This window comes from Eurypyga helias, unplaced genomic scaffold (genome assembly GCF_000690775.1).
Source record: "Eurypyga helias isolate BGI_N326 unplaced genomic scaffold, ASM69077v1 scaffold30606, whole genome shotgun sequence".
Classification (NCBI taxonomy): domain Eukaryota; kingdom Metazoa; phylum Chordata; class Aves; order Eurypygiformes; family Eurypygidae; genus Eurypyga; species Eurypyga helias.
In genome coordinates this window covers 51,041-66,560 of record NW_010255309.1, presented here as the reverse complement: position 1 = coordinate 66,560, position 15,520 = coordinate 51,041, and the positions used below count along the sequence as shown (strand labels likewise).

Here is a 15,520-nt window from a genome sequence, read left to right as displayed (position 1 = left end):
ACGGGAAGCAAAAAATTAATAGGAGAAGCTGTGTTATAAATCAACACATTCATAAAGCCTTATCTTTTTTTGTCTTTTTACACTCAACCAACTCTGAATCACATTTTCATTTGGGGCCCACCTCAATTTCCGAATGAGTCACATTCTCCTTGGAGACTGCTTCCCAGACTTCTGGCAAAGCCGTATTTGGTCTTTTCTTAAGAAGGATTAGAAACATTGTCAAGCCAGTCTGACCAAAACCACTTAGTGGTGATACAGCTCACACCAGCTTACTTTTTGCCAGAACGGCTCCAGCCAGGTGCCAGAACAGAATGAGTTTTAGCAAAAGGTATTTTTCTTGGAATAGCATCTGGGTCTACCATAAACCAAAGCAGTTATGCTGAGGAAACCGGAATGTGCAACATAGCCTGCAGAGAGTTAATACCTCTGTGAAAGCTATCTGACTGGAGAAATGGACATTCTCAGCGGGTCCTCTCATCTCACAACAAGGGTGTAGGGGGAAACCTGCGCACAGTGCAGCAGTGCCAACAACGGACCTCTCTCCCTCCCGGACCCAGCGCCCTCATCCGCTTGTGTAATCCTCTAGGTCCTCTCTGTCCTCTCCAAAGCAGGAAAAAACTTCTGTCTGGTGCAAAGACGACTTCACAGACAAGGGTATCCAGCTCTCAGAGTGGAAAGCTTCCTGGTAGGACTCTCAATTTTCTAATTAATCCTAAAATATTTTCCAACAGTATTTCAGACTTTCGTTAATGACTGGAGGGTACTTCTGAATACCAAAGCATTGTAGCAATATGTTTATGAAGCTCTGCATGGCACTGGCCATCGCCATGTAGCACTTACAATAGCCATCAAACGCTAGTCTCGCTTGTTCCCTTGTCTTGCTTTCACTTACGAATTTTTCTACCTGGCACTGTCTTTGCATGGAAACGGTGTCTCAAGCCATTTTCTCCTCTTACCATCCACACTCCTGCTAGATGTTGGTATCTGGCATGCCAGCTTCACTGAAGTCCAGTGTTTCTCAGGACACCTTATAGTTGTCTATTGGATATATAGGAACTGGAATGTTGTAATGTCACCAATTACCAACTGCGATGGTCATTGTCATCTTTTTTGAGATGAATCATCACACCAGCCTGTCTCCACTTCTGTTTTTTGCCACTCATTTACTTTTCAGACTACAGTAATCCAGCTGAGGATGAAACATGGATTTTTACATTACGGTGTTCTGGTGCATGCACACACAGCTGTGAACCAAAATGACATTTATATGCTTGTGGTGCTTCCTCCAGACCTATTCTTTGGTCAGCAATATGAATGGGCAGCTAGTATTCATCTTATTGATGACGATGGATCATTGGTGGTTGCTTAACAACTCTAGTAATATGCTTTTTTATAGAATCCAAAGCCTCTCTTACTGTATGCTTTCAGCCCCTTAGGAGGAAGTCCTATGGAGGCACATCAGGAAAGAGCGTGTGCTCCTGGGAAAATACGAGTCCTCAGTCTATCAGAACATATTAAGGGTTTGTTGAACCATCAATCAAGTCTCCATCAAACCTGATGTCTTTGGGCCTGATCCTGCATGTACAGCAATGAATTGGGGCTTTCTTAATGTTCAGCTGAGGAAAGAAAAAGCCCATTGTAGTCTGAAGAGAGCCTGAGATTGGAGCTCATTATGTGCTGCTCGTCACCGCATAAGGGAGTCTTGTTCCTTCTGACAATCAGATTGTGGCCCATGTTGTAAAGCTGCTATAATGTATTTTCATATGCAATCTCCCGTATTTGTATAGTTTAGACCAAAGACTATCAACATAACCAATGTTAGCTTATGGGATGCCAGAATGAAAGCAACTATTGAGCTCTCCAGCCATCAAAGGGAATACAGACCCCCTTACTCTGAAGCTTTGATTTATATGATCCTGAATCGACTTCCACAGTAAGAATACTCTATTCTTTCTTCTGGGCCTCAGACCTTCAAATGGGGCTTGGACTTGGTATTTAGGGAGATTGTGTTACCATGACAATCTTTTAAGCCAGCCACGAGCTTGATTTTCCAAGAGCAGATTGCACAACTTTTGCACTTCGTTTTGCTCACCTCCTCAGTATTTTCTTCAGCTTTCCAGCTCTCTGAATTTTAGTCTCAGGACTGAAGAGCACAACCAAAGTAGATTCAGCTCCACCTCTTACCCAAATCCTTGTAAGAGTTATTTATACATATTTTTAAAATAGCTAGCAACTGATTTAAAAGTGGTTGCATCTTCCTTCCTATCCAGGCAGGTCTGGTTTTAAGAAGAGCCAATGCTGAAATTAATTAGTCTAAGACCAGAATCTTTCTATATTTGGTCATTGTTTCATCTTCCCCTACCCTCCTCTTACAGACTGAAGGATCAGTGAGTTTTGATTCTCTGTCTGAGGGATTACTGAGACGGAAATGAACATTTTACAGGAACAGATGCTGAAATGGCATACTACCAAAGATGTGAAGCTCAATTAAAAGGTAAAATCCTTTTAATTTAGCCTAGTCCTTTCTGGGAAGCATCCAGTCCTAAACAGCTTTCATGTCCTACAACTTTTGATCCTAATGTGAAAACAGTGACCGAACATAGAGACAGGCAGAAACAAAGAGCCTGGTTTTCCACACCCTAGGATCAGTTTAATTTTTCTTTGAGATAGCATATTGGCATCTGAGCTCTATTTTGAGTGTTGCTATTTTGGACAAGCATAAAGTGCACTGCATATTTTGTACATGTATTTTTGGAGTACAGGAAATTGAAACTTGATTCTATGTAGACCATCACCGTAAATATTTCTACTGTATAAAAACATCTTTATTCTAAGAAACTTAAAGTAGTCACAGCAAAAATTAACAAGCTGGCATTTGTCTTTAAGGGTGGGAAGGAAAAAGAGCGTGTAGCCCAATTTGCCTAAGATGAGATTTGTGAACTACAGCATCTCAAAGAATTATCCATTTGGCTTGGATCAGGCACACAAGCACACTTCTCTCAAATCAACCAGACTAGGCAGAATTTGTGTTGCCTTTTGTCTTTTCCAGCAGCTACAAGAGGGAGGATGATTTTTATTTTAGCAGAAAGCCTGCTAATATAAATAAATAACCCATCATAATTTTGTAAACTAATTTGATTTGGCAGAATCAGCTCATGCCAGATCGATATTTCACATTAATCTAATACAACTGCTCAGTGGCAGACCTGAAAAGAGAACCAAGGTTTGTCATAGCAATTGTTTTGACAGGCCATGGACATATTTTCTTGCTTATTTTATTTGTCTGCCACAACTCTCCCTTTGCACTTTCAGGGAAAAAAAAAAAAAAAAGGCATCCCTAAATAAGATCAAAAGCCATAAAAAAAAAAGAGAAGAACTGAATTATGCTGGCTAGTCATGCTTACAGACCACATGAATGTGAATCAGTACTATTCTTGAAAGCTCAGAAAACAGTATTTGAAGTATTTGACAATAGTTGGACCAGGCAAAAAAGACTGGGGGCTGTAGAGGAAGCTTTCAGAGGTGGTCAAAGCCAGCCCAATCCCCCTGACCCTGAAATCAGAAGCATGGTCCTCACTGTGGAAACCTTAGAGCAGCTCTGAAGGCACCAGACAAGTACCCGAGCGTTGACACCGGAGAGGTTCCTTAGGGGTGCAGAAGATACGGCTTCTTCTGCCACAAGCTCATAGTTGAAAAAAAACCCAAAGCAGTCAGACGAAGAGGATAAATATATGACCTTCTCAGCCAGTTTTAGGGCAGAGATGTGACATGATTTTCCATCTGTCTAATCTGCCTTCTCTTTGAGGAAGCAAACTCTGAAGGACACAGCCTAAGGCAATGCAGCCCCGATACCCCCACTGAAATGTTAGTATTAATGCTCTGGATATTGGTCCTGTGGTTCATCTGGGGGAAAAAACAAATAATAATGTCATTTAGCAACGGTCACTCTAGTTTCTGCCTGCAGGACAGCCACACCGTGGCGTGCATGCAGTGTCTGCTTTCAGACCTTGCTGCAATGACAATATTTTGTGAAACAAATATATTCTCTTCACAGAAACAGAGAAAATAATAAACTGCAGAAACATGTATTTCCCTCTTCTCTGCTTAAAGTTGATTTTTTGGGTTGAACATGCCTGTGTTTTCAGCTAGAACACAGACTCCTTTTATGATAAGAAAGTGCAGGAAACCACTAACTATACAGAGCCACTTTTTTTCTTAAAAAGCATCTTGATTAAAAATGAGACTCCATTACCTGGCATGAGCACATTAAAGCCATTGGCAATGTACTGTTTTCTTCACTTACAGCATACTTCATTGTGCCCAGAATCTATCTAATATAAACCCAAAATTATTTTGTTCAGTTATGCCCATAGCCAAGTTTTGCAAACATATTTTGGATTATGCATGTGTTGATGTATAACCTTTTTTTTCATCTTATTTACCCGCTGGCAACTGTACAGTTGTACACTCATGTCCTGGGTGCTAGAATGGGCTGTATCTGTTCTAACTGGATCCAAACAGAAAGGAAGGATGATCATAAAGCTACTGCAGTGAACATCCAAGTGCAGTATTTATATGCTGCTACGATGATAATTCCTTGACTCTGAATCTGCTCTGGGTGAGCAACTGGGAATGTAACGTGGGCCCCATGCTCTTGCATAAACATAAGGAAAACCCAATTTTTCCTGTTTAGTCTGATACCCTGCTTGGAAAGCTGGGCGTGGTGATGTGCCCATTACCAAGCAGGACAGTAATACGCAGCTCTAACATCCACAAATCTGAGAAAGTTTCATGAAACTGGATAAACATTATTGCTGTTTCAGGGATGAAGTGGAGAAAGCAGCAGAGAACACGATCTCAGAGACAGTGCAAGATGTAGGAACAGGCCCTGTGTCTTTTAATCCTCTGATCAGAGCTCTCTTCCCATGGTCCTGTTGTGCTGGCGTAAGAGCATCGGGACTACTTTGCATTTCCAGTTGCTTTCCCAGCACGGATGCAGAACAAGGGAACTGTATCATCTTACCAGCCTCTAAGTACAGCACTTAAATGTTCGTTGGAGTGGCTTTGCGATCATCTTTCCTCTGTTGTGAGCCAGTTTGGACAGAAATGGCCCACCCTGCCAACCAGTATATAAATTCTCCTTTAAGTCCTGTCATTACCATTCATGACAGGGAAGTTACTCTCTTGCCTCAAAGCACTTAAAAAGCATTGTGTGTGCTGTCTTCTGGAGTACTTCTCTACTATGATCCCAAAATTCTGTCAACTGTAAATCGGGTTTCTTTTAACTCAATTCCATTTTTTTATACTTTCCACTGAATTCCTACTTTTTAAAAAATAATGAATACTAGCATCACGCATTTCAGTCTTCCTTCTTAAGAACTGTAATCAGGAAGATTGAAAATATATTTATTAATTCAGCACGTACAGTATTTTCTATCCCAGGTCCTTAAAGTGGTTGAAAAACATTAATCAAAGGAAGTCCCTCAGCATGAAGTCTACATTTAAATAATTTTAAAAATCATAATCCACAATTTTACATCTGCTCTCAAGTTCCAGTGTTGATGTTTGCGATTTTATAGCCACACTTTCCTATTTCTTTTAAAAATATTTTTCTCTCCCCTGCGGCTGTGTGAAAGGCTCAGGAAAAACAGGGGAAATAGACTATTTATCCAGGGAAAACAGTGAAACACATACAACTTAAATGGCCTGATTCTTTCTCTTCCTTACTCTGGTGTAATGCAGAGTAATCCAGTTTTACTCCTATGTGTAATAAAGTTAGCATTTTCACTAACCTCAGTGAATGAAAAAAAAGAAGTATCAATTTGGTGGGGTATATAGGAGGTTCAGACCCATGGGGTTATCAGATGTGGATACTTTTTCCTTCCCTTTCTCCATGCTCCTCTTCCATGCCCCGCAGTATTTCACGTAATTATCTGAACTGCTGTTTGTAATTATAGTTCTGGAAGCTGAAATAGTTCAGAAAGGTGTTGTAATTTTTTTTTTTTTTTTTGGTGTCTCTATACCATTTGGACGGGTTTGAATATCTGCTTCCCCAGTGCACAGACATGACCCATTTCTGCTAAGAACAAGTTTGACCTTCTCTCCCAATTATCCACCACCTGATAGTATATATTAATGACTAAAAATAATTCCTTGCAAGACCCTGGATATTGAGGAATATATAGGTTCTGAAATGGCTGTGCTGACTCCACCCAATATACATAGCTCATCTACCAAACAGCTGCCCATCCTTTGTTTAAAATTTATCTGTTTTCCCAGAAATATAATCTCAAAGGTGTGATATCTCTCTGGAAAAAAAAAAAAAGTAAGATACTCTGATGACTATTCTTATATATTGGGAAAATTGTAACCTTTATGCACTGAACAGGGCAACATGAGAAAGAGAATGAGAGAGAGAGCAGAATTTGGATTACATCCACATCTGAACTCACAGTACTGTTTAGCTTATGTTTAAACAAGAAGAAAGTTAAGAGTTGTTGCAGAAACTTATTAAGATATGGTGGTGGATTTTCTGAAGGTTTAAATTAATATCATTATTATAATTCCCCAGAGCTTTACATTTTGTTGTTTTAATAAAGCCTGATTCCTTGAGTCAAGGCATTTGGTAAGAAATTCACTTCCATTCCTTTTAATGGAGTAAATATCTGGGTAGCTACTGTTGTGTTTCTAGGCAAAAATCCTGAAAGCATGATACCGGATAAAAATTTGCATGCTATTGGGGCAAGTTAAAAATAATACACATTTTCAACTTTTCCATCTCACACCTTAGCTCTAGCCCAAATGTACTCCTGCCACTCTCACAAACTACTTCTGTGGTGCAGGCAACTCTCTTAACTTACATAGGTATTTAGTTTTCCTAAGCTACCAGAAGGAAGGGGCATTGATCATGCAGGGAAGGCCAGAAGATCAAAAGTGCTAAAACAACTAGTAGAAAAATCTAGTGAAAGCTCAGTTCAGCCAAACTAGCTTCTTGCAAGCAAGTGGACAAAGTCTGGGGCTTAAAAGATGCCTTTTGCATCCCAAATAAAAATCCGAGCACACCTAAAGGGTGGAATTTTGTCTTTTCTGTAAGAAGGATGCTATCTCAGGGGCCTCAGCATGCAGCATCCTGGGAAGATGTAAGTCTGGTGACCAGGTGATAAAGCCATGGGCAGCCTCGGCACGTCTATGAGAAGGAAAAACGTTATCTGTGTGCAGGCCATGCTTAGTGCCTGCCTACGAAACACTGGCTTTTCTCTGTACTTGCTGTAGGTTCCCAAAGGTGGGAAAAAACACTGGGTTTTCATTTCAGTAGCCTGCTCCGTAGCAACTCTGTGGCTTCATGTGAAAATAAACACAGCAGAAGACATACAAAACCTGCATTGTGCATTCTATCTGGTAAACAATGTCTTTGGCTCACTAACGCTGCCTGGGCATGGCTTTTGAACTACTGTGAGAAAAAAAAATACCTCTGATATTTCTTGTAATGTCTATAGTAATCCCTTTCCTTCAGTAAACAAAGTGTGTACATTGAAAAGTTTTAAACCTCATCCAGCAAAAGAATGGGTGCATACAAGATTATAAACAGCTGATTTCCAGAAAGGGGATGATTCTGATCTAAAATACACAGGTGAAGGATCTTCCCAAAGGTTATTTTCTAGCAATTAAGAATTATGTTCATTACTAAAGAGAGAGAGTCTTGTGGGAAAAAGAAGGAAGAGGGTAGACTGGAAGGCAGGAGCTGAGTTATAACCTCAGGATAAGACTCAGTGAATCCCTGAAATGGGGTTAGCAGATATGGAAAAAATAAATATGTCATTAAAAAATCCAATTTTTATTTTGAATGGCTCCTGCTACCCAGAAAGAAACTTTATGCTGATATAAGTGTGAATAAATTCTCCCCTCCGATGGTTTACTGGAGATGTGTACCAATGGGATTGTAAAAGCTGCGTTGGACCAGCTAAGACATGCACGCCGTAGTCACCAAGACCTTCACTGGGACTGCACAGGCACAGGAGACACCCCTGTAAGCCCAAAATCATCCCGGTCGGGCCGCCGGGAGGTTGTGGCCTCCTGGAGGGATGCTCTGCGTGCGAGGTGAGCTTACCTTTGACGCAGGCCTGAACCTGGCCGTACCACTCCCCGCAGCTGTCGCAGAGCAGCGTGAACGCCGTCTCCTTGTTGCCCATGACGTACCCCTGGGCGCAAACATAGAGCAGCTCATCCCCCATTTCAAAGCCAGTGTGGCCATGCAGGATGGTGTGGGGGAAGGATGGCGGGTCCCCGCAGGGCTTGTCTGAAAGGAAAAAAAAAAATGAGCTTGTAGAGACCTTGCAAGAGTCTTGAGATGCAGCGCTAACAGCGGTGCTCAAGGATCTGCCCCGAAGACAACCGCGTCCACACATCTCGCACCTCTCATGATTCATGCCCTTATCCTCCTTCATAAACATTTTCAGCTGTAATTGGGAAGACATCTATTGGGCTATAACTGATGTTACTGATGTGTAACAGTGATGCACCTCGAGGGGCTTTGTTTGCAAGACGTCAGCCCAGGACATCAAGCTACAGCTGTCATCTTCTCTGCCTGCTTCTACAAAGGCTTAGGTAGGTTGGGACTGGAAAGCAAAAGCTTGGACATGGTCATTTTTCTTAACTGCAGAGAAGCTGGTGAAACCGTTTGAGGCTGGCACTTCAATGTCTACTGCACCGTAGCAAGCAGGCAGAGGCTGAGCAATGACCCAGTCCATGTACACAGAAAGAAAAGATCTGGGTGGACACCAGTCCTTTTTCAGACTGTGTCTAATGTTCTAGCCTTTCTCAAAAGCAAGTGTTTCCTCCCAGATGCTCAAATTTCCCCTTTTTTAGGTTAGAGACACCCTAAAATAAATGGTAACTGGTGCTTTTCAACTTAACAACACCCAGGGGTAACATAGCTCTGCTCTCCATGGGAATCTGAAGAGCTAAATTTATCAGGATATAAAATCTAGCAAGATGTTTGATAATATTTCTGCTGACAGCACTAAAAGCCAAAATTACTATAAAAAATAACAAGACTGTTTTCAGGTTTTTTGTTGCATGATAGAAGTGCAGAGAGGAGGCAGACAGACAACCATCAACACCAGTGTAAACTGAATTTTAGCTCTCTCTCTCAGGTTTGAACAGTCTTGGCTACTGTTTACAAGTAGTAACAACTACTTGTAACAGCTACAAGTCACAACTTCTAGGCATTGTGGTTTCTCTTCTCCCAAAGCTCTTCTCTCAGAAGTGCTCTTCGAGAGGGGTTTGCCATGTCCTGTTTTCCTCCAGCTTTTTACAGTCCCTTTTGGAATAGACATCTCAGTTACAGAAAAAACAAACCAAACCAACAAAAATCCTATAATGCAAGAACATGATTTTACTGAGAAACCCAACTGACAAAGTGTGCAGTGTTGGTACAAATAAACACTTCTCTATTCTTTCTCAAACCTGGGATTCTTTCCAGTGGTTCTAGAGCTCTTATCAGCTGTCGAAGACAAAACAACTGTTCCACTTACCAAAATAACTGAAGATTCAAAATCTGATTTTGTCCTGACACAGAACAACCAAAGAATGAAAAGGATAATAGGTAGTAGCTCAGGAGATCTGGTAATTACATGGAGTAAAGGAAACTTAGGGCCAGGTCTGTGTTCTGGTATTGATCTCTCTTGTTGAAACAGTTTGCATTGGTACAAAAACCTAATTACTTTATCTGGCTAAGTAAAGATTATGTTCCTTGGAAAGTCTTTCACTTGGAAGCTCAGAAAGCAAACTCCAAGACTAAACATGCAGAAGGAGAATTGTCTTCAAAGAGCACCCTTGCTGCTATGCTAGAGTCCATATGTAGGACAGCGTCAGCACAGGTTGTTGCAAACAACATGTGCGTTGACAGCAATTCACATCCAGGGTTTTCAATAAGCATCAGGTTTGACACAACAGCTCTTTTCAATCTTTTCGGCAGGACCTGCTTTCCTGGTTTTAGCCAAGGACGTTCTGCAAGATCCTTGTGAATACTGGCTGCAACTTTTCCCATCACATACCCACTTCTGACCCAGGCATAGGTAAATACATGTTTATTTAGAAATACGATGGTTTTACGTTGCCAGTTGTTTACTTCATAGTGAAATGAACATCCCACAGTAAACATCCATGCTGTGTCAAAGTTCTTTTGGATCAGGATTTTAGAAATTGTCTGATAGACCTGGCTAACCACTTCTCAACTGGGTGTGCTGAAAAACATCTGCCACTAATTTAAGCGACACGCTACTGAAGTCAAGGCTTTGAAGCCTATTCTCCATACTGTACACATACATATATACTGTCTAACACTTTCAGAAGTTAGTGGGAGTTATGCATACACATACTGACAGAAAAAACAAGCTCTTGAGGCTACACAAAGCTTAGTTTATGTACAGTCTCATGGAGGCTTGGCATCCGGGGAAGTGAGGAGCAGTTAGCAGCTAATGCCTTTCCTGTGAACTTGTCGGATGAATAGAGATTGATGTGGATGAAAGGAATAAAAAAATATTTTATTGCCTCATAGGAAGGCTACAGAACCCTGCATTTCACGTGCTTTATTTATGTAGCTGCTTCCATTGGTACAAATGGGAGCTGTGTATCTGCTCTGAGGGAAGTACTGATCCCTAATTTGTATGGGACAATTATATGTCAGAGGGTATTCTTATCTACAGAGGCTTGCTTCTTAATCCTGTGGCCAGAGAAAGCAGAAAAGTAACACTTACATTAGTTAAATACATTTACCTTATGGCAAACACATTCAAAAAGCACATTATAACCTTCCAGGAAAGAAGGAAGCTGAAGGGAGCCTTACTGCAAAATTTGGCAACATGTGGTAACAGAGACTAAAGAGATCCTGAAAGAGAGATCTGGCTGGTGTGTGAATAGAAGGAAAAGGAGAGGTTTAAGAGATGTCCACGGATCAACACTGTATATTGAACTTTTGAATCTCTCATATGAGACTTTGTAAGGTCGTGTCTTTGCTGCAGAGCATATTGAGAGACGGCAGGGACAAGACAGAAAGCTGATACTGTGCAGATATACTTGTGTCCTTACATCCATTTTGCTGACATCCTCTCCCATGCAAGATATACAGGAATTTTCAGGGTTGCAGCATCTTACGGCTCCTCATCCTACTGCAGTCTCAGTTGCTATGACAATTCCTACTGAGCCTTTTGTCAAACCTGTTCTTTCTGGTACACGTACAGAAGTGGCACTGACACAGCACTCATCAAACCAAGCCGCTGCTGGGGATGCGCTTCAGGTTGTTGTCTGCAGCCTTTGTACCAGGAGGTGGCAAAGCACAGGCTTGTTTGGAACAACAGCCTGTGCTCAGTGCTGGCACTCGGGACATTTTATTGCTAGAAGAGAGGAGGGAGATCTGGGCAGCAGCTTGTCATTTGGAAGGAGCAGCAGTGTTCTTTGTTCAGGCGACTGCAGGGGTTGCCTGGAGTGGTGACACTGGTAGACAACCAGACCCCTCCAGTGCTGAGCAGGTACTGAACTCTCCACCTGGAGCACTGCTTTTGCCCTCGTCTATCCTCCCCTAACCCAGCATATTTTCTTGGTGCTTGCTAAAAGATGAGCCCAATGCACCCTTCCCAGTGGAAGAGCCGGAAGTGTTTGCCTCAGCACTCAGGCCACATCCGGCAGGTCCCATGCTCTGCCTGCTTATGTGAGATCACATCCTCAAACCCGGAAACTTGGAACCTGGTTCTGGACACTGTGACCCTTCCTGAATTTGCCACAGACAGCTCTGATGTCCCAACATCAGCTGCAAGCAGAGTCGACCTTCTGCATGCCATTTTATGAAGAAGAGATGTTGCAAACCTGACCCACGTATTGACAGTGAGGTCAAACCCATAACAGGATTCCACACCGATAGCTGACCTGCTGTAAGCAAGGATGGGTAGAGCTACACCGCGAGATTGCACAGCACAGCTATATGGCAATGTGGAAGCACACAGAAGAGCCTCATGTCAGCACTAATTTGACACAGGTTCTCCTGGCGTGAAAATCACCACCACAGTTGATAAAGAACTCAATATACCTGGGTGGAAATCAGGGTAGAGTCAACCTAGAACAGCTGAATGGGAATAAGTGTTACAAGTGTTGAGCACAGATACATTACTTAGGGCTAGTGATGACTCTGCTTCAGACCTCTTAGAGACCCAGCATCTATTTTTTACAAGGGCTGAAGACACCTCATGTCGATTGAATTAGCACATTCAGTCTTGATTGGCTTTTAGGAATTATGGCCCCTCTGAAGAGTAACTTTAACTCCAAACCTTGAGTGGAAAGAAGTTTGTGACAGGTGACTTCTGGCAATCCAGATTCCTCCAGGAACATTTTCTTGATTTAAACTACAAGCATCTCATCAGTTTGTAAAGATTTATATATATATATATATGTCTTGATAAAATACTGTCTAGAGAAAGGACAGCCTAAGAACATCAACTCAAAAAAGATGCAGACTTCAACTTCCACACCACCTGGCAGAACTGGCAATCTACTGAAATCTGATTATCTGCAATTCCTACTTTAACGGTGAACCATGCTCTGAAAACTGACATGAAACATGCTGTTTGATGTAAAACATCCCCTCTAACAACCACCCAATTCAGCAAAGTTTTTCCAGAGAGACGACTGGAATTTATAGGATGTCATCTTGTCATTAAGAAATTGGAAAATGCAACTCTCAATGCTCGGCCCTATGGAAGATGAGGGTGGATGTTTCTTTTCCTTCTTGAGCGTAGACACACTAAAGCATATGGAATTTTTCATTTTGGATAAAAATGCTGAGTATAAATACAGTACAAAGGAACCAAAACTCAATATAGCCAATATAAGTGCTGCTTGTAAACTGCTGATGTTAGGCTGCCAATCTCTCTTTCATTCAATAGGGCATGTAAGAATACCTTCATTTATCAGTTAAAATATCATCACCAGGTAGCTGGAAATTTGCAGTCAGCTACATGCAGAGCTCTGGAAAAGAAAACTGTAGCAATGAAAAAATGAAAAACTTCACATCCACAGCAAAGCATGACAAACACAGTGAAAGTGTGTGAATATTACATAAAGCAAATTGCAGTTTGATTGCTCTTGTGAAGCACATTTAATATTTTTTCTGTAAAGAGCATGCTAATTCCTTTTTTTTTTTCTTACTGCTGAAAAAGGCAAACTAAAGTATGTACATAAGTCATCAAGCTTTGATGGTTTTCTGGAGCCAGCGGCCATGTTTAACACAGTTTGATTTGCATTTATGCTGTACGCTACTACAAGTTGCTGTCTGTTCAGTTTTTCTATGGTGGCAGCAAATCAAAGCCTTACGGAATAGAAATCTTACTTGTTGCCTGTAAATAGCAGTGGGTCACCGAAAGAACCAGTAAAACTTAACTTGGGAGCTATTAACAAAGAGTTCTTTCCTTTGTTGCATTAAAAAAACCAACCAAACAAACAAGAAAGGGAGCAGAGAGGATTATATACGTATGAAAGTGAACAGTATGCGGTCCTGCAAAAAAATAAGGCTGGTAGGAAAAATTCCAGCATTCTGTTTTTCTTGCTTTATCTCTTTTGTACCTTGAGGCATTTTCTTAAAGCTTTGATAGAGAATAAATACACACTCTGTGGGCCAGGTCTGACTTATGTGTGATACATCATTTCCAGAATAGGTGGGATCTAACATATTTTTAGGTAATTTTTGGCATTTGGGGCTAAGAGAAAAACTTCCCGATCTCAGCAGATCCTGAGGTGGTACAGAGTTATCTTCCTGACTCTAACGGCTGCATAAAACATTTGTTTCCAAGAAACTCAGAAGACACATTTCTCCGTGATGTGAAAACTGCAGCAATACCCACAGCATTCATAAAACACTACAGCTACATCTTTCTCTGTCAAATATAACTCTTAGTACCAATTCCCTGGAAAACGTAACTATTAGTATCAGAGCCTGCTGTGATTCTTCTGTGTGTACTGAACAAAATCCATTTCAGAAGCACCAAAAAAAGGTTTCTCTTTCTTCAGGATATTTATTTGTAAAAGCCTGACGCTGTAAGCACACCCAGAGCTCTTTCTAGCACCTGACCACTGCCTCGGCAGTTGAGGCGTGCGCAGGTATATGCTTAAGCAATTCAACTGAACTTCTTCACCTATTAATAAAGACTAATTGAAAATCAAGGCCTAAGAAGGGAATTCTGTGGTGATTCGTACTAGAAGTTCCATGGTGGTTTGAGATGCCCTTCGCACAACCCTAAGAACTGGAAATAGAGTTGTGAAGACCTACTGTCACCAACTTCTTAGTTCCTGAAGGAGAGAAGGCTGATGTGACGGTTCTCCCCGTCCATCCTCAACCTGCTGAGTCTGCCCGAGCTTGTGGCTGATCTCAGCCAAGTCTGACAAAGAGGGAAAGCTGCTGAGTGTCTGCTCATTTTGGTAAGATGAGTTTAAAGGAGGGAAGAGCCAAAGCCAGATGTTTTTTTCCATTGGGATGGGCACGGGAGGCACTCGGCTCTTACCCGTTCCCACGGGTGGTGCTGGCCAGCTGACCGGCAGTGCATACAGGTGGACAAACCAGCATATTCACGACTCCAAGGAAGGCACCGCACATGCTGCCTCCTGCCCAGCCAGCCATGACCAGACCCAGCAGGGAGATGATGGGAAGAGAGGTTAAGAAATACTGGAGAAAGAACCAGATTAATTTCCTATAGGACTTCAGGTTATTGGTTGGATGGATACGGAAGAAATGAAAGGGCTTGCGGTTATTGTGCATGGGGACATACGTCTCAGTGTAAGAAACCTGGGATTTATCATTCTTGTCAGAGCAAAACAACTTGCTTTTTGTGCTTGAATTCAATACACAGGTCTTAATACTAATGTATTACTGTATCATAATCGAAATTGTATTAATTCCACTTTACTGAAAGAAAACATACTTCAGAGTTTTCAAGTAAGGAATTCATCCCTCATAACTTGGACGTGTTGTTATTAGCCACATGTACAAACCAGCAGAACAGATACGCTATGTCTGAAGCTGCGGTGTGGGGTTTGCTGTTGTTGCTTCTTACTGGATATTTACTTCCCAAAACTGAAAGTGGCATCCCTGAGGTGTAGGATGTTCCTCCATCAGCCAACTGGTTTGTGCTGGCTTGTGTGGTATACTTGTGTGTTAAGGCTGTTTTCTTCCTGGACTTTGCCCTTTTCATACCAACTACACACTAGGCTCTGCCACACGACTTTGTTTAAGCCTTTCTATTCAAACAGCACCCCTGCGTCCAAAATTTTTTATGTATTCAAAGGAGAGGGGACCTTATTGTCATCCAGAAATGCTTCTGTGTGGAAGGACTATTTCATGAGTGCATTGGCATGATCATCCCATTCCGTCATCAGGAAACTTCCCACTTGTATAACACAAATCATTCAGAAATTCTCTCTTCTTTGCAAATTACCCGAATTTTCCCCTGAGTTTTGGCTGTGCAGTTTCTGAGTCCTG

The 15,520-nt window shown here is 41.6% G+C and overlaps 1 protein-coding gene across 1 annotated transcript in view; it reads right to left on the bottom strand.

Annotated features, from left to right (window-relative positions):
* The window catches only part of SUSD5 (sushi domain containing 5), a 40,999-nt gene that overhangs the window by 2,610 nt on the left and 22,869 nt on the right, over positions 1-15,520 (bottom strand). Inside the window, exon 4 of the mRNA XM_010153294.1 lies at positions 8,108-8,296. Within this exon, the coding sequence (XP_010151596.1) occupies positions 8,108-8,296 (189 nt within the window). The remainder of the gene's footprint in view (positions 1-8,107; positions 8,297-15,520) is intronic.